This window comes from Ammospiza caudacuta, chromosome 4, assembly GCF_027887145.1.
Source record: "Ammospiza caudacuta isolate bAmmCau1 chromosome 4, bAmmCau1.pri, whole genome shotgun sequence".
Lineage (NCBI taxonomy): Eukaryota > Metazoa > Chordata > Aves > Passeriformes > Passerellidae > Ammospiza > Ammospiza caudacuta.
The window spans coordinates 46,895,851-46,922,931 of record NC_080596.1 but is presented as its reverse complement, the minus strand read 5'-3'; the positions used below and the strand labels follow the sequence as shown (position 1 = coordinate 46,922,931).

At 36.4% G+C, this 27,081-nt stretch overlaps 1 protein-coding gene across 1 annotated transcript in view; it reads left to right on the top strand.

Annotated features, from left to right (window-relative positions):
- FAT1 (FAT atypical cadherin 1) overlaps positions 1–27,081 on the top strand; it is a 94,361-nt gene that overhangs the window by 53,829 nt on the left and 13,451 nt on the right. Inside the window, exons 7-17 of the mRNA XM_058803051.1 lie at positions 6,090–6,365; positions 6,579–6,789; positions 9,260–13,327; positions 13,928–14,124; positions 15,473–15,626; positions 17,042–17,275; positions 18,514–18,903; positions 20,103–20,317; positions 20,721–20,858; positions 21,160–21,303; positions 23,690–23,887. Coding sequence (XP_058659034.1) covers positions 6,090–6,365; positions 6,579–6,789; positions 9,260–13,327; positions 13,928–14,124; positions 15,473–15,626; positions 17,042–17,275; positions 18,514–18,903; positions 20,103–20,317; positions 20,721–20,858; positions 21,160–21,303; positions 23,690–23,887 — 6,225 coding nt within the window. The remainder of the gene's footprint in view (positions 1–6,089; positions 6,366–6,578; positions 6,790–9,259; positions 13,328–13,927; positions 14,125–15,472; positions 15,627–17,041; positions 17,276–18,513; positions 18,904–20,102; positions 20,318–20,720; positions 20,859–21,159; positions 21,304–23,689; positions 23,888–27,081) is intronic.

The window sequence follows — 27,081 nt, the reverse complement described above, 5'->3', positions numbered from 1 at the left end:
CATCATAGCTGTGGTGCCATTGCCTCTGGTGCTGATAACCACCATAAACAGTTTAAAGAATCCTGCTGAAAATTTATTAAATTCGCCTACTTGTAGTAGAAATATTGAGCAGATTCACTTCTAGTGATTACAGAATGCTGGAGAGAAGGCAGGAATTTCTCAGGACAAAAAAATAGAGGAAACACAAATTCAGCTAACATTCAAAAAGACAGCAAGAGGCTTTTCCATACACACTTTCCCCCCCACCACCAAAAATGCATTCAAAGATGCCATCATACAGGGTGTTGGGGTAGCCTGGGGACTAGGCAAGGCTTAATATAGGGCCTTGGTGAATGCAGATAGCCTGTCCAGTGCTGCTGCTGGCATAGCTGAATTTATGCACATGTCCTGGGCTGCCACAGTTGAACCATAATCTGCATTGTCTTTTAGAACAACCAAGAATGGGAAGGTCAGAAAATTACTTTAACCCTCACCCCTTCTTTTCCTCTGAGTTATGTGATTCATTTAGTTCTTCTTGGGGAATGCACAGTGTACTTTTTGTTCCTTAAAAGAATTTGTTATTTTAACATTTTGTAAAGCTAAGTGATCATTATAAACATTTACCCCACAGCACTCTTCTCCAGAAGAACTGGAGTAGTAGTCTCACATTTGTAATTTCTGTGATTGCTTTTTCTGTGATTGTTTTTCATGTCTTTCTCTTTCTCTCTCAGGCTTGGCAGGATCAGGGACTGTGGTTTCTGTTACAAACAAGCACAAAGGCTTCCTTTGCCTTGTCTTTCTTTTGCCCTACTCATGGGACAAGGGCAAGTTTTACTGTTGTTGTTGGAGTCTCAGTGTGGTGTATTAGATTGTGGAGTGTGGATTAGTTCAAACTCTGCAGCTGTTGGTGCATGATCCTGATTTTAATTGATTCTCTTATCTCCCCCATAACTCCTGGCCCGCCCAAATGCACTGATCTGTTAAAATAACCCTCAGGACTATCCCTCAAAAGATGCATTTCAGATCAGGCTTAAATTAGGAGGTTAAAAATGTTGATACAAAATCAAATTTGAAGGTGTGATTTATGGCTGCCAGTGTGTAAACTCCATTACTCACTGCAAAAATACTGATGATTGAAGTTTAAGTGCTGATGTGGCATTGGATTCTTCTAAGAGCTGATGAACAGTTAAAATGGAGTGACAGGCAAAAGAAATTCTGAATTCTGAGTGAATACATGAGGAACAACAATATGCCACACAGAGCTTTTAGCTTACAAAGTAATTGCTATAAACACTGGATATAACCAATTTAGCAGATCTTGATTAACAGCAGAGTAAGTAATTTTACATTTAATTTGAAAAAGGAAATGGCATTTTCAAGAAATTGGGGAGGGGCACAAGAAATGAAAACCTTACTGTGTAAAAGCAGTGTATTGAATCTGACTTGAAACTGGAAGGCATTTGCTGGCCTCGGGCCATTAACATCTGTAGAGCATTTGACTCTTTCAGGACTTCAGTTAAATAGCTTTTTTGAAAAATGAAGCCATAGTAGGCGTGGAGTCTATTAGAATTTTGCATGCATCTAAATGCCAAATGCATGAGGCAAAACAAGGACAAACAAATTCCAGGCCTACAGTAGTGGTGTTTGACATGATGTTAGAAAATACTAGTGTCAGGCTTGGAAGGATTGCGATTAAAAATAAAATAAAAATACAGAAATTAAATTACTAAATCCCACAAGTCGGCATACCTATGTACGCAAGCAGAAAATGTTATTCACAGGCTCTAAGTAGTGATAAATGAACTATTGAATTGATTTTGGGGGGAAAACCAAAAGAAATGGTCCTGTTTCTAGCTATAGCCACTTGCAGTCATTGCTATATATATAAATTTCTTTCTTTGAAAGTAATATTTCAGATGGCTTACAGCTAATTGCAGCATTTTACCTATTGTTTTGCTATTGCAGAATATTTAATGTTACTTTTTTGCAAAATCTATATGGACCTGATACTTTGGGAATGAATAATCTTAATTTACTACGTCTTTGCTTGTAATTTTGCCTGCAATGACATTGCTCTACAGAGACAGAGCTGGAATGAAGTTATATCATCTCTGGATAATACAACTTTTTATTTATGAAAATTATATAAACATGTCAATGTAACTGTAATGTAATTATGGGACAGGAGTAGATTTTAAACTCCACACAGAATCAGTAAATGAAAAATGATAGTAAAGTAACCTAAAATCTAAACATTATGTTTAAATAGTTCACATTGAGTATGCTTTGTCAATGGCACGTATCACTTCTTAGTAGCAATCAGTACATCCCTATGCAAATTTAGGTTTCACCTGTCAGATTATTAATAGATTTTAAGTCCTTCCTCAAAGTAATCCTGCTTTGTTCTCTTATAACCAGTGTACATTGCTCTCAGTGGGATCTGTGGGAAGAAGGCAGCTGTGCAACACAGCCCTTGCATATTTTTGCAAAATAAATGAAGTTTCTTTAGTTCCAGAGCATTTTTTTTCAAAGATCACGTTGTGGTCTGCTGATGTTAAGCTTTTCTATATTGTGCCTCTTTAATGTGCAACTCTTTCTTAAAAGATAATATTAGCATATTTCGTTTGAATTGAATCTTGTCATTTGATTGAGAAATGTTCAAAAGCTAGTTTTATTTTATACTGCATGTTATGTTAGAATTACGCAAGTTCTTCATGTGTTCAGGCACACTAAACCATATTTTTCTGTATGGGTCTTTAAAACTGCACTCACAATTCTTTCTGCAAGTGCTTTCCATTTAACTTCAAGGTCTTAACAGTTTACGTGAAAATTTGGTCCTCTTAACAATTAAAAGGTAATTGCACATCTAGCACTTGTCACTTAGCCTCAGTAAGAACTCCTGAATTGAAAATAGGGTTTCCTTACTAAATTTATTTAGTATTTATTTAATAGTTCACATTGGAAAGAACTCTGGAGTTCTGGTTAAAACTCCTGGTCAAAGCAGATCAAACTGCAAAGTTGACCAAGTTTTTCCGTGACTTGTCAGGCTCTACCTGCCTGGGTTGACTTAGCACAACACCTGTCCCTTGGACTTGCTTTTATACTGATGTTTAACCCCTCTCCTGGAAAAAATAGTTCTCTTAAGTCTAGTTGTATTTTCTCTTATTGGAGCTTGTGGGTATCACCTCCTGTCCTTTCACTGAGCGCCTCTGAGAAGAGTCTGGCTCTCTTTCCTTGCCCCCCCTGTGGAGAGATTGCTTTTCAATCCCCCCTGATTTTAATGACCTCTCTCTCATTGGATTAGTTTCATTTTGTCAAGGTGTCTCTCCTGTACTGCAGGAGTGGAGGTAGTGAATCTGCCTTCCCACCAGGGAGTGTCAAACAGAAGGGGGCAATTCCTTCCCCCTGCCCTTATTAAAGCAGCCCAGTGTGCCAAGTTAGACGAGTTACCAAAAGGGAACCCATCGGGTCACATCATGCTTGTCCACCAGGATTTCTGCAGGGGCATAAAGTAATAACATCACTGAGAGAAAAAGGAATCCTAGAGTGTGTAGATAAAACTCTTGAGTTAAAAAGAAACTTTGGGTTTTGCATACATTTAAAATGACTGCACTAATATATGAAGTTGTGTATTTGTGGTGTTTGTCAGTGTGGAGAAAACTGCATCCAGGCAACTGGTGTGACAAGTAATGGAATACCTGAGCTAATCATTTGTAGTGACTGAGTCACTATGTTTATTTCTTAGCAATATTTTTTTTAATAATTTATATTTAATAATGTTGTACATTTTGAGGAGCTAATCCTTATCTGTTTATCCCAACAGTACTTTTTGGAGGATTTCTCCATATGTGTAATTTTAATGCTTCACTAGCTAATACCAGATTTGATGCCAAATCCTGATCAACAACTCACTTTTCAGTTAAGCTGGTTCATTGGATATATGGCTAGTACTGTAGGTACTGATGCTGGTTTTAGAGTCACTACATTCCTGGCATTTAACTTAGTTGTTTGCATGGGGATTTTTGTGGTGCTCCATTCTAGTAATGCTATTTTTCTTTATTTGTTTTGTGTACTACCAACAGCACAGGTGGCCATGTCTTCAGCTCCAAAGATTTGCTTAACAGAATTGCTCTGTAGTTGCACACCTTCTCACTTCCAATTTTAACCTATGTTTCTGTGTTTCCTCATTTGGAAGTGGAAATAGACATGAACTTAAATAGAGATTTTAATTTAAATTCATTGCATTTTACACCTCATCTTTTCACTTCGGTGTTTTGTTTTTTTTTTTTTATGAGTCTGGCCTTAATAGTTTCTTGGTGATGGAAAGTTAATAAAATAATTGGTGATGAGTTCATTCTGAAAGCACATTATCCATTAATGAAGTGTTGTAATTGTATAGGGCCTTTAAGACTTTCATTTATGCAGAAGTTTTTTTGTAGTTTGACTTGTATTGAGTGTTGGGGCTTTATATTTTTTTTAATTGTTTGTTCATCTTCATTTAGTATAATTTTTAATTTTCCTGAGCACAGTTTTTCAGTGAGCAGCTATTTTTACTCAAATACTTTCTAAGTGTATTAGACCTTTTTGTCTTCTTCCACGAGGCATTATAATGTATTTCATTTATACAAAATTTTGCTTTATTGCATCCTGTTTAATCATGACAATGTAAAAAGATCACATATTTAATGTAATACTTACTCTTCATTTTCCAAGTTAATTTGTTGTTAATGTATTTAAAAACTTGTCCTAATATGTATCCTGGATCACGTACCATTAATATTTCTCCCACTGAAAGTCAATATTTAGTCTAACTCTTTGTTTCTTTTCTTTAATCAGTTTCTGATCCGTGACAAAACCAAACTCCTTAGTCTCCATAGCAACATCTTGCGAGGGATTTTATCAGTGTGCCAAACTATTCAGTTTTAGAGTAAGATGCTAGTTTTGCAAGGTTGACATTTCTTCTTCCTGTAGCAAGAGCCCTAGCATTTCCTAATTATTTGACACTATCAGGATTCATCTAATTTAGTTTCTTCTGCATGCAGTTTGATACCTTGTCTAAATTACACCTGCAGACTCCACCAGTTAGCAATGGAAAGCAGTAAGTGTCTCCAAAGAGTAATTTAACCCACTTACAGAATTGTAAGTCCCTATTTTAAAAACCTGTTTATATATAGCCCTTAACAAATGTGTACAAAGCTCCTAACCTTTGGATGGATAGAAGCATGGCTGTACGTGCAGCACATAAAGAACCTGAATTTAGCTGTGTGTTGCTGGAGCTTTGCTGTCTACTTGCCAACTCCTTTGCATTCCTGTTACTTGTCTGGTGTTATCACTGTTGCAGGAACAGGATCGTGGCTGTCTGTCTCACCCGTTTTATACAAAACTTTGGTGCTGTGTAAAGCAAGTGGGGCTGCAGGGATCTCGTTTGGCTCCAGTGAGCAATATTATACAAAGATGCAATTTGAAGCATCAATAGATTTAATTTAACTGTAACTTCAGAGAAATCGTGTTGGTGACCAGTGAGCTGTGCTGAAATTGGGCTACATTGCTAGAGAATAGTAAACAAAACCACCTGCAGTTCTTCAAAATAATGCACTTTAATGGCAATTGCACCACTTCTCTATTCTTGCCTATGCTTGCAGATGTGAGGGGCTGAAAGAGGACTGGTTTTATGTGAGGGCAAGGAGGAGTATTATGCATGCACTGCCTTGAGAAAACATTGCTTAAAATTGTAAATTTGCACTCCAAAGCAGTACTTTTACCTACTCTAGGATCCATATTGTATATTTTAAATTTTTAATTCCAAAATTAACAAGGAATTTTTTTTTGTCTTCCTTTGGACAAATATTATTCCCTTTAAGATGTCTTATCTAAGATGTTTCCGGTTGTATAGATTTCTTGTTTGACTTTAAGGAAGGTGAGGCAGATTTGGCTTTAGTGACATTCTTCTTCCCTACACATCTTGAATCTCTCCTCCTCTCAGCAAAATAAAATTGTCTTGAGGTGGTATTACTTCAGTATGATGGTCTAATTTTTAATAAAATATCCTCCTTTCATTTCTTTTTACCAAATGTCATCAATGTTTTCCCTTTCCCGTTGTATCATTTCAGGTGTACATCAAAGTTATAGACACAAATAATCACAGGCCTCAGTTTTCTGCTTCAAAATATGAAGTCGTTATTCCTGAGGATACCTTACCAGAGACAGAAATTCTGCAAGTCAGTGCCACAGACAGAGATGAGAAGAATAAACTGATTTACACTATGCAGGGCAGCACTGATCCCATTAGTCTTAAGAAATTTCGTCTGGACCCTGCAACTGGCTCCCTTTATACCTCAGAAAAACTGGATCATGAGACCATGAACCAGCATATTCTCACAATAATGGTGAGTACGCATGAGATTTCTTCTGTTGTGAGTTACACACGGATACTTTTTAATGTCCTTTTAGTTTGTCCCCATAATTCAAACGCTTATTTGTACCTTCAATTTTTGTGCAGTCTTTGACTCTGTGGCTGATTGCACCTTGAATTACTGCTAATGTCTGGTGAACTACTGAAGTTCCAGTGCTAATTCCTGGCGATGTGCTGACTGTTGCAGGTCCGAGATCAGGACGTTCCTGTGAAGCGCAACTACGCCAGGGTGGTGGTCAATGTCAGCGACACGAACGATCACGCCCCGTGGTTCACCAGCCCTGCCTATGAAGGACGAGTGTATGAGTCAGCAGCTGTTGGATCAGCAGTGCTCCAGGTTACAGCACTGGATAAGGACAAAGGAAAAAATGCAGAAATTGTTTACTCTATTGAATCAGGTATAGTCACTTTCTTACATTTCCAGTCTGTTGAACTCGCTGATGGTTTTTCAACTGTAGATGTGTGAAAACATATTTGTGAAAAAAGGGAGATAGTGCAGGTTTATGTGCCATATTTTGAGAGATGTATTGAAGACACAGCCTCAGAGTATTTAAAAGAAAATAAAAAATATTCATCTATATCCTTTAGTTGTTTATGTTTTCCTCTAGATACATTTTGCGTATTTTAGGAGTAGGGGAAGAAAAAGCCATCTTGGAATGCTCAAAAGGAGTAATTTCTTTAGAAATTACAGAATCTGTAATTTCTGTAAGAAATCATTCCATTCAGGTCTAAAATTGCATTCTATTTTGATATTGTAGGTCTTATTTTCTGTGGCATAGGCAAAGCAAGGATTTGATGAATTGAGTAAGAGCTTGAGACAAGTGCTTTTGTGTTTAATATAATGCAGAAGTAAGGAGCTCAAAATAACTTAAATATGCATGCACCAAACTCCTATAAGGTAATTTTTTTAATAGATGCAGCAAAGAAGGGGCTGCTTTCTATACTTCCCTGTGGCTGATTTTAGTAGTGGGACTGCTATTCTAACTTACTAAAATATCTGAGAAATTCCTTAAGAGTTCGTCAGTTTGGCATTAAGACTCCTTCCAGATTGCAGGCGAGAAGAGAACTGCTCCTTATTTTTAACCTCAGTACATCTTTCTGAACTTGCCTACAATAATGTGGTTCAGATTGTGGCAATTTTTAATATTAGAAATCAGGATGACATGGATTGAGTTCACTTACCAGACAGAAGTAGATTTTGATTCAGTCCATTAAATCTGAATTCATACAAGTTTGCCATTATCAAGGTCCTGAGTTTTATAGGTACCATGACTAGAAAAAAAAGAGTTATTTAAATTTCACTCCTTATGTGAAATACTGTTTTCAAGGTAAAAAATAATTTAAATAAAAAATCCCAGTAACAAGCATAAGAGACTATATATTAAAGAGGACAACAACAGGCAAAAGGTTACTCAGTTTCTGTTGCATGCAAAGTGATATGTGCTTTTTTTAAAATTTTACATAAATTGGTGTGTAAAAGATAGGAATTATTTACTATAAATATTTTCCTTTATTTCCCCAAAGTGCTGTTTTCATGTGAAAGCACACTTTAACACTGTATTAAAACAAAGCTGTGATTATGATACTCTGACAAGAATGAATGGTTTTGAGTGTCTCATAACTTGCTTAAACTACATGAGATTTTTCTGTCATTTCTAGAAATATGGCATTTACTAAGCAAGGCACCAACGTCCATGAAATTTTTCTCTTTCCTTCCCATTTTGTTAGTCTTGTTTTCTGAATGCCAAACAATGGCAAGAAAAAATGTGTGTGCCTGCAGTCTAGAATGAAGTAACATGCTATTCTGTTCCTTTCTTCTAGCTTTTTGTAGGAGTAAATGTAAGACCTGTAAGATTTATTTTATAGGATGGTGATCTACTGGGAGGTTAAAGCATTATAATTGATATTCTAGGCTAATGGAAGGAACATTCCTTAAATGCTTGTAATGGCTGCTTAGATATGTAATGGGATATTCTAAGAATGCCACTGTGTTTAGAGTCTGCTCTAAAAAACCCGAAAATACCCAACCAAAAAGAACCAACAGTGAAAAAAACTCAAAACACAAAACCTCCTTCTTGCCTACTTGTGTGCAGAACTCAGAAGTTTTTAAAGAATTTTTTTCATGCTGAGATTATGGCTTTGGTAATGTCATTTTTTAAGTTAGTAAAATGTTAAATCTTAGCATATTTTATACATAAGCAGGGTCTTGTATGCAGTGTAGTTCATCTGTATATTTCAAAATTTGAAGCAAACAAGTGTTTATGTTAAATGGCAGCTGGTTCTTCTCAGCAAGCATTATTTTTCTTCTGATACAGTCACAGGGAATAACTTGTCTGTGTATCAATAGGAAATTAAGAGAGAGGTAACTATTTGTCCAATTTAAAAAGTTTGGTTTTGAATCAGTCATTTAAACAATACTTGTATAAACAATTAAGATTCACAATTGTTTGTTACAACCCTTCTTTTTTTCTCATCCAAAACATTCCAGTTGTTTTAGATTATAAAATGTAACTTTTATTCCACTAATGTTAACTTCCGAATATAAGTTCCTTTCAGCTACAGCTGATGTTTAAGTTTGCTAAAGGAGAATTTTTACATTAATTTTCAAGTCCTGGATGGCTTTGCTAACTATATTTTATGCAGTATTCCCACAAGTAAAGTTAGAATTACTGCCAGCTCTTGATTACAGAAAACTTTCCAGACAGGATAACAAGTGTTTATCAAGCAAAACTAAGAAATTTTCATAGTCTCTGTTCTGTCTGCTCATAGTCTCTGTTCCATCTATGTCTTTTTAAGTATAGAGCTAAATAAGCAGTCATCCCTTAAATTCTGTATTCCTCTTTTTAATTGCTTTTTCTTTCTTCACAGGGAATATTGGAAATTCCTTCCTTATTGATCCCATTTTGGGTATGATTAAAATTGCAAAGGAATTAGACCGTAGTAACCAGGAAGAATACAACCTGATGGTAAAAGCTACAGATAAAGGACATCCTCCAATGAGTGAAGTGACCTCTGTGCACATATTTGTTACAGTTTCTGATAATGCCTCACCAAAATTCACAGCCAAAGAATATTCTACAGAAATCACTGAAAGTGCCAACATTGGCAGTTTTGTTGGAATGGTTACAGCATACAGTCAGTCTTCTGTAGTTTATGAAATAAAAGATGGTAATTCAGATGATGCCTTTGCTATCAACCCCAACTCAGGTGTCATCATTACTCAGAAGATACTTGATTTTGAGACTTTGCCTTCTTATGCTCTTACTGTGCAAGGAACAAACATGGCTGGCTTGTCCAGTAATGCAACAGTTTTGGTACATCTTCGGGATGAGAATGACAATGCACCAATTTTCATGCAGGCTGAATATACAGGACTCATCAGTGAATCAGCTTCAATTAACAGTGTGGTTCTGACTGACAAGAATATCCCATTAGTAATTCGAGCTACAGATGCTGATAAAGAATCTAATGGTTTGCTTGTTTATCAAATTGTTGAACCATCTGTGCGCCAGTATTTTGCCATTGATTCTAGCACTGGTGCCATTCGGACAGTAATGAGTCTGGACTATGAGGAGACAAATATTTTCCACTTTTCAGTGCAAGTACATGATACAGGCATACCACGTCTATATGCGGAATATGCAGCTAATGTTACTATTTATGTGATTGACATCAATGATTGCCCTCCCGTGTTTTCAAGAGAGCTATATGAGACATCCCTTCTGGTTCCAACTTATAAAGGCGTGAAAGTCATCAGTGTAAATGCCACTGATGCAGATTCAGGCATTTTTTCCCAATTAATTTATTCCATTATTGAAGGCAACATTGGAGAAAAATTTTCAATAAATCCTAAGACTGGCGATATAACAGTACAAAACACAACTCAGTTAAGAAGCAGATATGAATTAACTGTGAGAGCATCTGATGGCAGATATGCAAGCACTGCATCTGTAAAAATTAATGTGAAAGAAAGCAAAGCAAGCCAGCTGAAGTTCACACAGAGTTCTTACTCTGCAACAGTGCAGGAGAATTCCACAGAGGCAAAAACAATAGCTGTTGTTACTGCTATAGGGAATCAAATGAATAAGCCTTTGTTTTACCATATTCTAAATCCAGACAGCAGATTCAAAATAAGCCAAACTTCAGGAGTCCTTTCCACAACAGGAATACCATTTGATCGTGAACAGCAAGAATCTTTTGATGTGGTCGTGGAAGTGACAGAGGAAAATAAACCATCAGTTGTTGCACACATTGTAGTTAAAGTCACAGTAGAAGATGTAAATGATAACGTTCCATTTTTTGTCAATCTTCCATATTATGCTGCTGTTAAAGTAGACTCGGAAGCAGGCCATGTTGTTCAACGTGTGACAGCAGTAGATAAAGATACAGGCAAAAATGGAGAGGTGCGTTACTATCTCAAAGAACATCATGAACATTTCCAAATTGATCCTACTGGTGAAATCTCCCTGAAGAAGAAGTTTGAACCAGACACACTAAATAAGGAGTATCTGGTCACAGTAGTGGCAAAAGATGGAGGAGACCCTGCATTTTCAGCTGAAGTTACAGTCCCAATTACAGTTATGAGTAAAGCTATGCCAGTGTTTGAAAAGCCTTTCTACAGTGCAGAGATACCAGAAAACATTCAGCTCCACAGTCCTGTGGTACACGTACAAGCAAACAGCCCTGAAGGACTCAAGGTGTTTTACAGCATCACAGGTGGAGATCCTTTCAATCAGTTCACTATCAACTTCAACACTGGAGTTATAAATGTTGTCGCCCCTCTTGACTTTGAGTCTCATCCAGCCTATAAACTGAGCGTTCGAGCAACTGACTCCCTAAATGGGGCACATGCTGATGTGTTTGTAGACATAATAGTGGAAGACATCAATGATAATCCTCCTGTGTTCACAGAGCAGTCTTACATTGCAACACTTTCTGAAGCATCTGTTGTTGGAACATCTGTTGCACAAGTGAGCGCTACAGATGCCGATTCTGGAACCAACAGGGGAATTTCCTATCACTTGGTTGAGGATAATAGTGAAAGTCATGACTACTTTCACGTAGATAGCAGCACTGGACTCATTCTTACAGCAAAAGCTTTGGACTACGAACAAATTAAGCAACACAAGTTACTAATAAGGGCCATAGATGGTGGCATGCTGCCCTTGAGTAGTGATACTATTGTAACTGTGGATGTAACTGATCTCAATGATAACCCGCCTCTTTTTAGCCAATTGCTTTATGAAGCCAAAATTAGTGAACTGGCTCCTCGAGGACATTTTGTGACATGTGTGCAAGCCTCAGATGCTGATAGCTCAGATGTTGGCAAGCTGGAGTACTCCATTCTGACAGGCAATGATCAGAAGAATTTTGTGATTGATAGTAAAACTGGCATTATCACCATCTCAAACCTACGCAGACAGACACTGAAGTCACATTATAATCTTAATGTGTCGGTTTCTGATGGTGTCTTCAGAAGCTCAGCCCAAGTCCATATAAGTGTAATCAGTGCCAACATGCACAGTCCTGTTTTCAGCCAGAATGAGTATGAGGTTGAACTAGCTGAAAATGCTCCACTGCATACTTTGGTTACTGAAGTTAAAGCAACAGATGAAGACTCTGGTACACATGGCCACATCACTTACCACATTGTAAATGACTTTGCCAAAGACAGATTTTATACAAATGAGAGAGGGCAGATATTTACCTCTGAAAAACTTGACCGTGAAACTCCAGCAGAAAAAGTAATTGCCATTAGTTTAATGGCCAAAGATTCAGGAGGGAAAGTTGCTTTCTGTTCTGTTAATGTCATACTTACGGATGACAATGATAATGCTCCTCAATTCCGAGCAACAGAGTATGAAGTAAACATTGGGACTGATGTTCCACGGGGTACTTCGGTCATTAAAGTCTGGGCATCTGATGCTGATGAAGGTACAAATGCAGACATCACATATTCTATTGAAGCAGAGTCTGAAAACGTAGAAGAGAATTTAGAAATTGATTCATTTTCTGGTATAATTACTACAAAAGAAAGCTTAATTGGTTTGGAAAATGAGTTTCTTACTTTCCTTGTTAGAGCAATTGATGGTGGATCCCCCCAGAAAGAGTCAGTTGTTCCTGTCTATGCTAGAATACTCCCACCAGAAGTGCCTACACCAAAATTTTCAGAACCATTTTATTCTTATACTGTCTCTGAGGACATTCCAATTGGAACTGTGATAGATGTTATCAAAGCAGAGCATAATCAGACTTTGGTATATAGTCTGATTAAAGGGAACACTCCTGAAAGCAACAGAGATGACTTTTTTGTGATTGACCGACAGACTGGAGAGTTGAAACTTGAGAAGAACCTTGATCATGAAACAACTAAGTGGTACCAGTTCTCAGTTCAAGCACAGTATGCAAATGAAGATTATAATGTTGTTTCCTCAGTAGAGGTTAGCATTCAAGTAAAAGACACAAATGATAACAAACCCATTTTGGAATCCAACCCATATGAAGCATTCATTGTAGAAAACACACCAGCTGGAACAAGAGTCATACAGGTTAAAGGAACTGACTTAGATTCCGGACTCAATGGGCAGGTTACTTACAGCTTGGATCCTTCTCAAGAGCCTGACATTATAGAATCTTTTACCATAAACATGGAAACTGGCTGGATTACCACTCTGAAAGAACTTGATCATGAGAAACGAGACAAATACAAGATCACAGTGGTTGCATCTGACCGGGGTGAAAAAATCCAGCTGTCTTCTATGGCTGTGGTTGAAGTTACTGTCACAGACGTGAATGACAATCCTCCACGGTTCACTGCAGAGATTTATAAGGGAACAGTCAGTGAGGATGACCCTCCTGGTGGGGTAATTGCCATCCTGAGTACAGCAGATGCTGATACAGAAGAAACCAATAGACAAGTCTTTTATTACATCACAGGTAAGTCTTTTTGGGTAATGTCAGAATAACTGTTTGAGTGGTGCTGGAATGATGGGAGATACAGCTTAATCTTTGAAGAGATTGGAAAGTGTTTGAAACCATAGAACTGCAAAGAAAGAATGTATGTGTCTTAATATGAATTTTAAAAACTTCAGTGGAAAAATGAATTTTAGTTGGCTTTGTTTCATGTGTGCCTTGCTTAAGATGCCTTTCTCTGTATATTATTTATATATCAAATTTTATTTTAAAAACTGTACTTAGATTAGAGATGCAGTTAAAGAAAAAATGCATAAAAAATCACAAAATAATAGGCTGTTAATTTCCAGTGGAATATTTTATTATCTATTTATTTATTATTTAGTGTACGTCATGATATGATGTTTTCTATAATGCTACCTGAATTTCTAAATTAATTTTTATGGATTTTTTTGGCCACAGCTGAATTGGTTGTGTGAGCATCTACTGACAATTTCTACCTGGGAAATGAAGCTGTTTCCTCATAAAGCCACAGAAAATGCCTGCTTTTTTCTTTCTTTTTTTTTTTTTATTTTCCTATACCTTAATTTTGATAGAGTAATAGTATTTCTTTTTATATTTCAGGAGGTGATCCTTTGGGACAGTTTGCTATTGAAAATTTACAGAATGAATGGAAGGTCTATGTCAAAAAGCCTCTGGACAGGGAAGAAAAGGATAATTATCTTCTAAATATTACAGCTACTGATGGGGCCTTTGCAGCTAAAGCTGTGGTGGAGGTTAAAGTCCTTGATGCTAATGATAATAGCCCTGTTTGTGAAAAGGTAGGCAGAGTCTCGTATCTTCCATTACCAGCTGCTTTCATACATAAAATTTACATTTTCTCTGAAATTGCTTCTCAGGAGACTGATAAATAGCTGTTCCTTTTAAACCAGTAACAAAATTTGGACTACTAAGATAGATTGCTATTAAATAAAAGATACTTCACAGACAGATTTTTTAAAAATCCAAAGACAATTCATTGACACTCAGTGGATATTTGAGAGATACAAGAAGAATTGTAGTACATTTCTCCTATGTTAATTTTTTTTCCAAAAAGAATTATTTTAAGCTGTAGCCATCATCGTTTATATGCTCTGTTTTATGAAAGAAGCAAACTTGTAAAGAAAGCTGAATCCCATTTCTTAGTTGAAGTTTGTGAATATTTCCTGTGATAAAAGAGTTGAAAATAGTGGAACATTAGTCTGCAATTGCAGTCAACAACACCAAAAATCTGTAAGCCATAAATGTTTTCTTGTTACAAAGCTGTCTACCGTACCAGATTTTTATAGTCTGCAAAAATGGACATGAAAAATAAGGAATGGAAAAAACTCAGGAAGATAGCCCCTGCAAAATATGTTACTGCCTCTCTTGTATTTTTCGTAGAACACAGATTTCATATTACTGGGTTGAAGTCTTCCCTTGTACTAGGAAGGACAAGTACACAGTGATGTAGGATTCTTTTTCTTACTTGGTGTTTATGTTGGTTACTTCTGTGCAAATGGTTGCAGTTATACACAGAGTGGCAAGTCAGTATTTTTAGCTTTTTTTCCTTTTATTTTCCCCTTTGTTAATATTGTTGTTACAAGGCTTAGTGCTTCAAATGTAATACACATTCCTGACATGGTTGGGCTAAGCACTAAGAGTGCTTAGTGCCAATAAATTCTGAATCCTTTTTCTTATTTTTAATTTAATCTAGAAGCTTTTGTCTCATTAAAAGGGCAGCTATCAATTTCTTGTAGATTGGGACAGACCTAGAAAAGATGATCCACCAAAAGAGAGAAAAATGAAATTAGCAAAAATTTGTAACTCCTATTTTGGGAACACATTTCATTATTAGCTTATTTATTTCATTATTAGTTACAAGTGTTTCAAGATCTGAGCAATGCACTAATGTCCAAAAATCCCTATAGCTGCAGTATTAAATACCTTTAATTAATAAATGTGAAGTAATTAATTAGAAAATCATAAGTTCTTTTAATTTTAAGTTATTTCATCCTCTGGTTCGCGTGGTATGTTACCAGACATTCAAACAGAATATTATTTCCTCTATCATTCCTTTTTCCCCTCCCCTTTCCAAGTTTTGCTTACTTCATATGTTTAGTTTTTCAATGTAACTTTGAAATCTTGCAGACTTTATATGCTGATTCAGTTCCTGAAGATGCCCTTCCTGGCAAGCTGATAATGCAGGTGTCTGCTACAGATGCAGATATTCGTTCCAATGCAGAAATTACTTACACACTGCATGGCACAGGAGAAGAAAAATTCAGACTTGCTCCAGACTCAGGTAATAATACTTTATACATTATACAAGACTCCAGTCCACTCATTTTATAAAATGCTTTGCTATTGCATGAAGACATAAATGTCAGTTGTTAAAACTTTCCACTAAGGGTTGGTTTACTGTACATTGGTTTATGTGAATTTCTACTACACAAGTACTAATAATATATTGAATAAACTCAGGCAAAAGGCAAGTGTTTTAATTTATGAGGAACTAAAGCATAAACAGGGTAATTGCCCTGAAGCCAGAAACTTCCATGCTGAAGTGACTGGAATAAAGTAGGCCATAAATTTTGCTCTTTTTATACTCACTGTAGTAGCAGCAATAATGGTTTGTAGCTGTGAAATATCTTCATTCAGATTCTCTTTGCCATCTTTTGTTTTGGAAAATTAAATGGGATGAGGTTAGATGGAGCAACAAATTTCCTTTCCATAGGAAACACCAGAAGTATCCCCAGTTTTATTGGAATGAGATTAACTCAAAAGTATAAATGACATCAAGTTTTAACTTGCTTCACTTTGGTCTTCATGGCATTCGTGTGTTTTGTATTACACTATTGCCAAAATCCTGTACTGTGCAGGCTGCAGTAGACAAGCAGTAGGAAGGTAAACAGTGTAGAAAAAATAGAATAAGATGAATACAAAAATGTAATGCAAGTAGAAGAGATTAGAAAACTTCAGTGACAAAATAAATGAGAAGGACCTTACTTCACATGGGTTTGGGAGGTATTTTTGGCTTTGAATGTCTCCTGTGTCATGTGCTACTGTGTTACATAAATTGAGAATTGGTAGGGCTAGAATACTCAAAAAAAATGTTTCATAATACTTTTTTGACCTGTTTATAAGGTGACAATGACTACACATAGTTGTGGCCTCTCATGTTTTCTGTCACTTTAGAAAGAAAGTATGTGTTAGAGGTCTACAGATTTGTCTGTAGTAGCAGTTAAGATCTCATTATGAATAGCTGCATCTATGCATGAAATGTTAGAGGAGGAATTACCAATACCTATGGAAGGAATACAACTAAATAGCTGAGAAAAACCAGACATGGATTTAACCTTGCATTTTTTTAATCCCAGAGTTCTAAAATTCACTTTGCACAAACACACATGGATTTTTGCATTTATACACATTGTCTCTCTGCACTATCAGAGAGTTCAGCTAATTTCTATTTCATGAGCATTAGGAAAAAATAAAGTGTTTTAGTTCTTAATCTTTTCAAATTGAAAAGGCAGGTCACTTACATGTTTTGCCCAAAGTGGAGTTCATTAATACAGTACAGCTGTTGATTTAGCCAGTGATGAAATTACTGTAAACAAGAAAATTGTTGTTTAGCTATTCCAATTTTAAGGGAAAACATGTTTAGGGGTACTTAAGCCTTGCAATTTGCATCAACTTAATGTGTTCTGCTGTTTGTAGGTGAACTGAAAACATTAATGGCACTTGATCGTGAGCAGCAAGCAGTTTATCATCTTCTAGTGAAAGCCACAGATGGAGGAGGAAGATTCTGCAAAGCTAACATTATCTTAACTCTGGAAGATGTGAATGATAATGCCCCAGAATTTACAACTGACAGTTACTCCATTACAGTTTTTGAGAACACAGAGCCTGGAACCCTTTTGACAAGAGTGCAGGCAACAGATGCAGATGCAGGTATGCATTCTTTGACTGATACTTTTGTCATGTTCTCAGACTTACAGTATTATTTCTTTAGTTTTATCCTGAGAGGTGTCAAGTGTTTCAGTAGAGCTGACAGATGTTCGATACCATTCAGGATTAGACTCATGAAAGATATATTTTGGTCTACTAAATCATTTAACACCTGACTTTCATGTGTGAATAGCTTGGAAGACATCCCTGTGGTGTCTTTGCAAAAAGGAGGAGAGGGAGGAGAGACAAAATGTAGGGAATTTTAACTGTCATAAGGTATTAATGCTATGATAAATCGGTTCATCCTTTTACTCCTGATGAAGTAATAGGACTATCAAGCCATGTCTGTTCATGTAAATGGGCATTCATGGATTTTTGTGCTTCTCATGCCAGCCATTGATGACCATACCATCAAGAGAACACTGGTCAACTGTAGCTTTATGTATATGCTGTTAAGATTTTTACTGTCTCTTTGCCTTCATTGTTCAGTTCCAAATATTAAGTGAACATGAACTAAAAATGACGTCAGAAGGAGTTTGCTCATAGGCTTTGTTGTAAGGAACAAAACAGCATTTAAGGGCGTGATTTCCACATCTTATCAGTTTCTTAATCAAATAGTATTAATGAATAGTTGTCTCAGTTTTCTAAAACAGTTGACCTGCTTTGTGCTGTGATAAAGCTTGGTTGCTCATTTGAAAGGTAACAGACAGTTGTTTTCATACTTCACCAGTGTTAGAGGCAGGTGGACCAAAATACTTGCCCTTAAAATCTATAAGGTTTTTGTTTGTTTTATAAAGAAATGGTCCTATAAATTATGCTCCTGTTAATTTTGGGGCACGATTCCTAAATAAAGAGTTTGGAGTCTAGTTAATTGATGCAACCTAACTCTCCCATATCCTCCTGTGTTATTATAAGCTTGGTAAGCAGATTCTGTTGTTCTAAAGTTATAATTACATTTATATTAACAATTGTTTCATATTAACTAGTGCTACAACTGAAGCAGAACCATGGTTCATGTTTTCTGTATGACAGAAAATCAGTGCAGTGAAGTGTTAGCTTAATGTTTTTTTGGAAGTAATTCTGCCCCTCACAAGAGACTTTACCTCTTTCTGAAATGTACTTTTAACATGAATGATAATATTTAGCATGCATGTCTTATTTTCATAGCTATCAGATGGATTATTCTGTTGTTGTATACTTTAATGGCTGCTTCATACTTGAAATTTTCTTTCAAAATGCAGGGTTGAACCGTAAAATCCATTATGCGCTGGTGAACTCTGCAGAGGGGCAGTTCTCTATTGATGAATTCTCTGGAATCATTCGTTTGGAGAAGCCTTTGGATCGGGAATTACAAGCTGTGTACACATTAACTTTGAAGGCCACAGATGAAGGCTTACCTAGAAGACTGTCTTCAACAAGTAGTCTTATAGTTTCTGTTTTGGATATTAATGACAATCCACCCGTATTTGAGCATAGGGAGTACAGTGCAAGTGTGTCAGAGGACATTCTGGTTGGAACCGAAGTTCTCCAGATCTATGCTGCCAGCAGAGACATTGAAGCCAACGCTGAAATCACATACTCAATAGTCAGTGGGAACGAACATGGAAAATTCAGCATCGATTCAACAACAGGTAACAGGTTGCAACTGTGAATGTTACTTGTGGCCAAGCAAGCACCATGCCATACTGACTTCCTCCATAGTTGAGCCAGGTTATGTACAGTCTGTGTGTACACAGATTTCTTCATCCCAGCTGAGAAGTTGCTGCTGCTGTCTTTCACCCATTTTACCAGCAAGCTTACTAGAGGAATGCAGTAAAATGTAGAAGAGGAACTTTATTTGTTGCTTCTGTTTATTGGATTATTACTTGGATTAGGTTCATTTATAAGGGTTTCCTAACTGGAGATTCCCTGCTCTGGGGGCAGGCAGGTGGAAAGTCATAGATCTGTAATGAGAAACATAATAGTCTTTCTACAAAAGGTATGTAATCAGAAGGAATGGCCAGGCTTGGCAAAAGAAGGATTAGAAATAAAATTGGTTGGGAAGACTACTCATTGGTCCACAAAGGCAGTAATCCTAGAGAAGTTTGATATGACATTAAAGAGAGCTTGGAATTGGAATATTATGTTCAACCATATGTCCAGCATGACTGGAAATTTTAGGCTTGTATGATAGTCAGATTTAGTCTCAGGGACTTTTTAGGTTATGTTGAAAATTTTTCCCTATTATTGACAATTCTTTGTTAAAAATCAATAAACACCTCAATTTTAGTTTTGTTTACTTATATAGTTCTTTTTCTAGAGCTAATTTCTTGCAAAGTTGCTTGGGTTTGGGTTTTTTTATTTTTGGTTTTGTTTTTAATAAGATTTCTACCCACAAGTTAATTTTAATTGACTTTTAGTAGTTAGTTAAATAGTTTAGTAGTTAATTGTGCTAGTGTAGTGGAAATTACAATTCTGCTTTTTCCAGTGGACATGCTGCTACTAAGGTATGGAAGATAAACTTCGTATATTTGAAAGGAGTAAAAAGGTTCCAGAAAAACTCATCCAGCAAATCAGTTTGTATGCTAGGGACTGCACTATCTTAACTAGTCTGTTAAAAACTCACATTACACAAGGTAAGCCTGGTTGTTTTAAACTGTGAATCTTTTGTGGTAATGGCAGGAACTTCATTTACATGTGTAAAACATTATCATATCACAGGGTAGCTCTAGCTTTACAGTGACAAATCAAGCCCTGAAGAAGTATTTGTCAGGTCAAAATAAAAATTGGCAACCCATAATAGTACAGCAGTAGCAGAGTTTGAGGCTTTTTTTTTTTTCTTCTTCCCTAGGAGCCATTTTCATCATTGAGAGTTTGGATTATGAAAGTTCTCATGAGTACTACCTGACAGTGGAAGCCACAGATGGAGGCACACCTTCATTAAGTGATGTTGTAACAGTGAATATTAATGTCACGGATATCAATGACAATTCTCCCATGTTTAGCCAAGACACTTACACTGCAGTAATCAGTGAAGATGCTATGCTTGAACAATCAGTTATTACAGTACGTATTGGTTTCTCTCTTTGAAATATTCTGTCATGATGAACATGCTTTCATTCTTGAAGGAATAAGTATTGATTTGAAGGTTAACATCAACAAGTAGATGTTTGCCACTGAATGAATGGAAAATTTACTTTGAAAAAGTTTCAGAAGTAGGGACTTAAGATGCTGTGGGAAAGTAGATAATATATTGTGATATGTTTATGTTCTCCTCATGAGACCATGACTTAACTTTCAGAAGAAATTCAGGAAATTAAATGATGTTGGTATAATGTATTGAGATGGCATTTCTCTTGTGAACTATGACATTTGTTAGACCAAAAGAGCTCATCTTCAGGGTGAGTTTATCTGAGAGATGCTAGAGTCTCTTTCAACCTGTTTTAACTGAGATTGTAATGTCCCTTAGGTTATGGCAGATGATGCTGATGGACCTTCCAACAACCACATTCACTACACAATAATAGATGGGAATCAAGGAAATCCTTTTACAATTGACCCTACCAGAGGTGAAATAAAAGTGACTAAGCTTCTAGACAGAGAAAAGGTGAGTTTTTTGTGGTTTTAAGGCAGCTGGGATTAATTTACCTATGCATAATTGATGACCACCATTTTCTTACTCTATTTCTAAATTACTGTTTTATGTTCCAAAATTAATATTGCTATAGTAAAGTGCAAGCATCTGTTTATATCAGTACTTCTGGGAGGAAAAGAAAGGATTAAATATATGAAGGAAAGCTTTTCTGGGGGTTGTGCTAAAATAATTCTTCCATAAAACAAAATCTGAGTTTGTTACTTTATTCCTCTTCAGTAAATGTTTTTAATTTTTTTTTTATTCATTTTTTTAGATTTCAGGATATACCTTGACAGTTCAAGCTTCAGATAATGGAAGTCCACCTAAACTTAACACAACTACAGTAAACATTGATGTTTCTGATGTAAATGATAATCCTCCAGTGTTCTCAAAAGGAAACTATAGTGTCATCATCCAGGTAAATGCAACTAGTGAAGTAATTAAATCAGTGTTACTGGACTGCAAATTTGTGGCTTGAATTTTTCTGTATTTTAAATTATTTAAGGTCTTCAGTGAGACTGCTTATCAAATAAGTGTTGAGGGTTTTAAAATTCCTGTTTGCATGTTATGTAGAAACTTACATTGCAAGTTGTAAGAGTCACAGAATGGGTGAGGTTGGAAGGGACCACAGTGAGTCATGCGGTGCAACCTCCCTGCTAAAGCAGGCTCATCCTAGAGCACATGGTTGAGTCCAGTCCTGGACACAGGATTGAGTCCAGAATGTTCTTGAATATTTACAGTGAGGGAAACTGCATAACCTCTCTGGGTTCTTTTTCTGATTCCTTGTGTGTGTACGTGTCTATGTATTATAAATTCCTTTTATGCACAGAACAATCTTAGAATCATGCAGGGATGTTAAAATACATTATAGTTTTCCTATTTCTTTTTAGTCTTAAGAGTTACTGCTTAGAGAAAGATCCTTTAGGTCCTTGTTACTATGAAGCTAATGCTCTGCACCATGGCATCAGGTTAAGCCCTAATTCCCACTGGCCTCCTCTGGGATCAGCAGCAGTTGAAACAAGAGTGGAATTTCATATGGCTGCATACCAATCCTTTGACTAATTTTACACTGTAGGATGGTAGCCGTAGGCCACATTGCCAAGTGTCTGGCATGTACTTGCCTGATTCAGAAAACTGCTAAAGCAAAGACAGCAGAATCAGCATCTATACTTCTTGTCTTCCTGAATCCAAGAAGAAATAAATGGAAGTCAACAAAGGAATTGCACTAAGACCTTTGTAGACTAGTACTGTAAATGAGCTCAGTCCCTTGTGTCCTTGTGCTGTTTCCTGGCCTGGTGCAGTAGATCTGTGAGGATCACACAATGTTACCTGATGCACTGTGCCATCCTAGCATACCACTTGTGTTTGAGACAAGTGTGCATCATTTGTAAAGGCAGCTTTCCAAAACAGGACAAAGTGACTATGTACAATATGCACCCAGTATGCAAATAAGATGTCCTGGATCTTGTTCTTAAAAACTCCAGCCAAGCAAAAAATCAAAAACCACCCCAAAAAACAAAACAAAACAACCCACAAAAAAAAAAAAAAAAAAAAAAAAGAAACCAAAAAAACCCCCCCAAATAAAAAACCAAACCCAAACTAACAGATTCCAGATTCATGTTTGTGTGCTGCCAAATGAATCTTCTTTTCCCCTATTATAGTCTTTCTTGAAATAAATGTTATTTAATATCTCACTTAAACTTCAGACTGTGTAGCCAATGTATGTACTATTTCCCTTACTCAATTAAAGAGGAAGATCTCTTGTTTTATAGTTCATTCGTATGGGCCTGCCCTAGTTGAAGGTAGCAGAGAAGAAGCTGGAGGAGTTGCCCAAGAATGCTGATGTACATTTCCTTTTGTATTTGAGATGGATATATTTGGACACAGTAGAAAATGTGCTTAGCTTTTAGGAAAGTCAAATTACTTTAGATATCCAGCTGTAAATATTTTTATTTTAAAGCAATGGTCTGTTTTGCTGGAAAGGAAAAAGCTTCAGCTTTTTGCAATATCTGATAGCTAAATTGACTTACCCTCTCAGAAACAGAGTATTGTTATCAGGAGTTTTTAGATTTGTGAAAGGGATAGCATTTTGTTATTGTTGTACTTCAAAATAAGTCTTCTACTTTTCTTGCTTTTCTAACAAGTATGTATATAGAGAAATCTGGCTGATACAGTAGAGCACAAGTATTCTGGGAGAGGAGTTACAAGTGTCAGATAAGGTTGTGTGTGTGTGTAACATATGTGATAAGCCAACATATGTGAAGTGTCTGTGAAACCTCAGACATCCACGTGATGCAAACTTGAAGGAATTTTATGATGCAAATTTTAAAACCTGGATTTCGTATTTTAACTGGATCGTGCCTGTAGCAGCCACAGCTGTAGGCAGAACTCCTAATTAGTGGCACAAGGGGTCAGATGGAGGCGTGTATTTTTCTAGTCCTCCCAACAAAGGCATTAGATTATCCTGAACAGGTGTTTTCTCTAAATTTCAAATCTTTGATGACTTGGTAATTTGGCTACAGTAATACTAATTCAGACCAGAAGTGGAAAATGTAAAGTGTCAAGGCTGAGCTACCTTTAAAAATACAATACCAAGTTAAAAAAACTGCCTTTCTCCTATTACTTTTTTGAGTCTTAATCTCAGAGGGTAGTAGTTTCCCTGAAGCAGTATTGTCATTCTGATTTCTCTTGTACTGATTAACTGGTTTGACAGTAATTTTTTGGGGTTTCTGTTGCAAGGAAGAAATCAGCATCGGACCATAGCCTCAATTATAACAAAACCAATGTGTATTATATATCTATAGGAAAATAAACCTATTGGATTCAGTGTGCTGCAGCTAGTGGTGACAGACAGGGATTCTTCTCACAACGGCCCTCCTTTTCTCTTCACCATCCTGACTGGAAATGAAGAGAGAACTTTTCAGATTACCCAGCAGGGAGTTCTGACCACAAGCGCTGCACTGAATCGCAAAGTGAGAGATCACTATTTGCTTCATGTCAAGGTAAGATGCTTCTGTCATGTTCCTCTTACTGTTTTGCATTGTAAATATTTGATTAACTTTTCCCACTCGTGTTCACTCCACCACTTGTCATTCTGTTAGGAGATCCTGACATGCCAAGTAGTCATTTGAGCCATGTCCCATTTTGTGTATTTCTTCATAGACAAAATCTGTTGGTTTAAATACTAATCTACACAGATGTAATGGGAAGATCACATTTAGAAGTAAGGTGAAGTGAAATGTTAACTGGGTGAGTGGTCTTAATAAGCCCTTTGCGTCCTGGTTGGAATGTTGAAAAACCAGCAGGGGACAGGTCCCTTGAGCTATTTTCTATTGCCTGCGGAATTCCTCTTGCTGCTATCGTTTTGACCCTTGAAGCTGTGTACTGGACTAAACTCACATGATGAAAGCAGGGATATTGCACAACACAGCAGTAATGGAAAATTTTCCTGTAGTGCCACATTCTTTTTTCAATGGCAATTGAAAACATCTTTTTTTGAGTTTGGACCTTTTCTCATACTATTTTCGGTAGGTGTTTTTTCATAGCATTGAAACTTGCAGTGCAGTAGTTTGAGATATCAGGATCCTGCAGTGGAAGCCACAGTATAAAACTCAAAAAATGACCCTGATGTGCTGTAAAATTTGCTACATGTGCCATTGTTGTGCGAAAAGACCAGACCATGTCCAAGGTTACATTAAACTAGCTAAGTTCTCTCAAATACTTCTTGTAACCTAGCGTGAGAAAAGTTCAAACCAATTGTTTTAATCTTATCTAGTCCTTTTAAATTCAGTTATAAATTAAGCAGCTAGGAACAGAGCACTAAAAATTAATAGGCTAAAAGTAGATGCCCTTAATTCTTAAACTTCATTTCCAGACTCAGGTTTTAAGAAAAATTCTTACCTACATTTTCACATGAGGAATTTATTTTAATTTCCACATTATTCTTATGCATACTATTGCAGATAATTTATGAATAAACATTCAGTTGCAGTATTTTCAAGTAATACTGTTTATAACAGTGTATGCTGAATTCTGTCCACAGTGGGATAGTTGTGACATATTTACACAAAGTCTGTTTTCTTTGGGGAAAGAAGAAAAAATTCACAGAGATATTGTAATTTGCTGTTTGAGTCACTGAAATGTTAGTATCCAGGAACCATCAATATAAGGACAGATATCATTTCATTTAAGTGTACTTTAGTTTAGGGTTTAAGGATTGGGTTGAAAATGGGGGCAGGTATATTATTCCTCTGTTAGCCATTTTTTCCTCAATAGTGATATGCCAATTCCCCCAAAGTCACCTTTTTGTTTATGGGTCTTTTTCCTGTAGGTGGTATCAGTGTAGGGCAAGAGTCATATGTTTTCCTTTAGATCTTCTCTAACAGTAACTAATTTCTATTTATTTTGCTTTTTAAATGTATTCTTATAAATGCATGTACAGGTAGTTATATTTTCATACTTATATTTTCAACAGTTCTGTACACACTGTTACATTGACTTTGTTGCATTTCATGATTTAACTGCAGCTTTGGCCCTTCCTGATGTGCCTAGCTTTTTTTTAAGTGTGAGATGCCTGTCTAACATCTTCCTCTGGGTGGAATCTCGCAATTCTTTTATTTCTAAGCCACTTTCTGGTGTCTAGTCTGCTTGGAAACAGCCTGTCAGTACTTCAGCTATCTTGTCTTCAGCACAGTAGCTGAAAAGTGCGTTTTTATTAGGAAATGAATATGGGCTCTTTCAATGGCATCCAGTAGCTAAACAAGTGTCTTAAAACAAATGTACTCATTTAGAGCAAAGGCTTCTCAGAGACTGTAAATCATTAATGCAGACTTTACTAATGTGCCTCTTTTTGTCAGTATTTTGGAGCTGTCTAATCAGTTGATTTCCAAGCTTCTTGACTGGATTCTTGAAATATATCACTGTCTTTAGTTGTCATTTGTCATTTTACATTTTGCTAGCTTTTTTCAATAGACATACTGCTATTATTTGCTATTATCTTACAACCCATGGGTATGAAGGCATCCAAGACTAAAACTAGTATTTCCCTATCACAAGTAGTTCCAGTGATACACACAAAATTATAGACAAGGCTGTTGAGGAAAAATATTCTTCCTCTCTTCCTTTAAAATAATACTTTTTAAAGTCTGTAGGAAGGCATTTTCTCAAGTTTGCATTTTGTTTAATTTCTGAATTTTGATCTTGCAAATCACAAGTTAATGGCTGTGTATGAACTCTTGATACCCGTTTTCAGTTTTTAGCTGACCTTTATTGGTGTGCTTTTCAGTATTGACAGCTTTCACCTTAGTTGCTTTTTGAATGGATTGCAGAAGTAGTGATGTTTTTAAATTTACAGGCATACTTTCATTTGAAAAACCTCATAACTAAAAAAACCCCACTTAAACTACACAAACTTTCCTCATATGCACTCTACGCACCCACTACCTCCAAAAGACTTTACTTTTGTCATTTTAATAGAAATAAGGATTTTTTTTTCCCCAGTGGTCACCTTATATGGGCATGCCAGTTGTATTTGCTTGTGCTCTCTCCAAAGGAAATAGATTATCCATTAACAAATGTCTCACAGCATTAGTGTGCGAAATCTTCAGCTATGAGTCATGCAGTCCTTTGTGCCACACTCTGAAGTCTTCAGTTTAAAACCACAGCACATTTTTAAATATCTGCACTATTGAAAAACCATTTCTCCTGGGGCTCTTCTTTTCTGCTCGCTGTCCATTTGTTATAATTTTGCTTGTCTGGTTTTTTTTGAGCCTTTTCTGGTTTCCCCTGGCATTTCTTCTGTAGCTAAACTGCCTGCCTTGTCTTGTTTCCAGGCAGAGATCTAGGCAAAACAAAACTTTGCCAACTTGAGCTCAAGCTCTCGTTATTTATTTGGGTAACTGGAGGACAAGTTTCTAGCCATGCCTGTCTTTTGGAGTTAACAGAAACAGATGAGGACATGTAGTTCTAGGAGACACACATTACCTTTTAAAAATGCTACATTTATGTGCCCATCCACAGATAATCTTGTGCCTAGAGTTACTCCTCTTGCTTAAATTTGTATTAAAAAAAAAACCAAAAGCTGCTTCTCCACATAGATCTTCAAAGTGTACTCTGTAAAATTATTGCAAAATCTATTAAACAATGCAGAATATCTTCTACTTTCTGAGCCCTGTATATCCCCTCTGTACCTTCACAT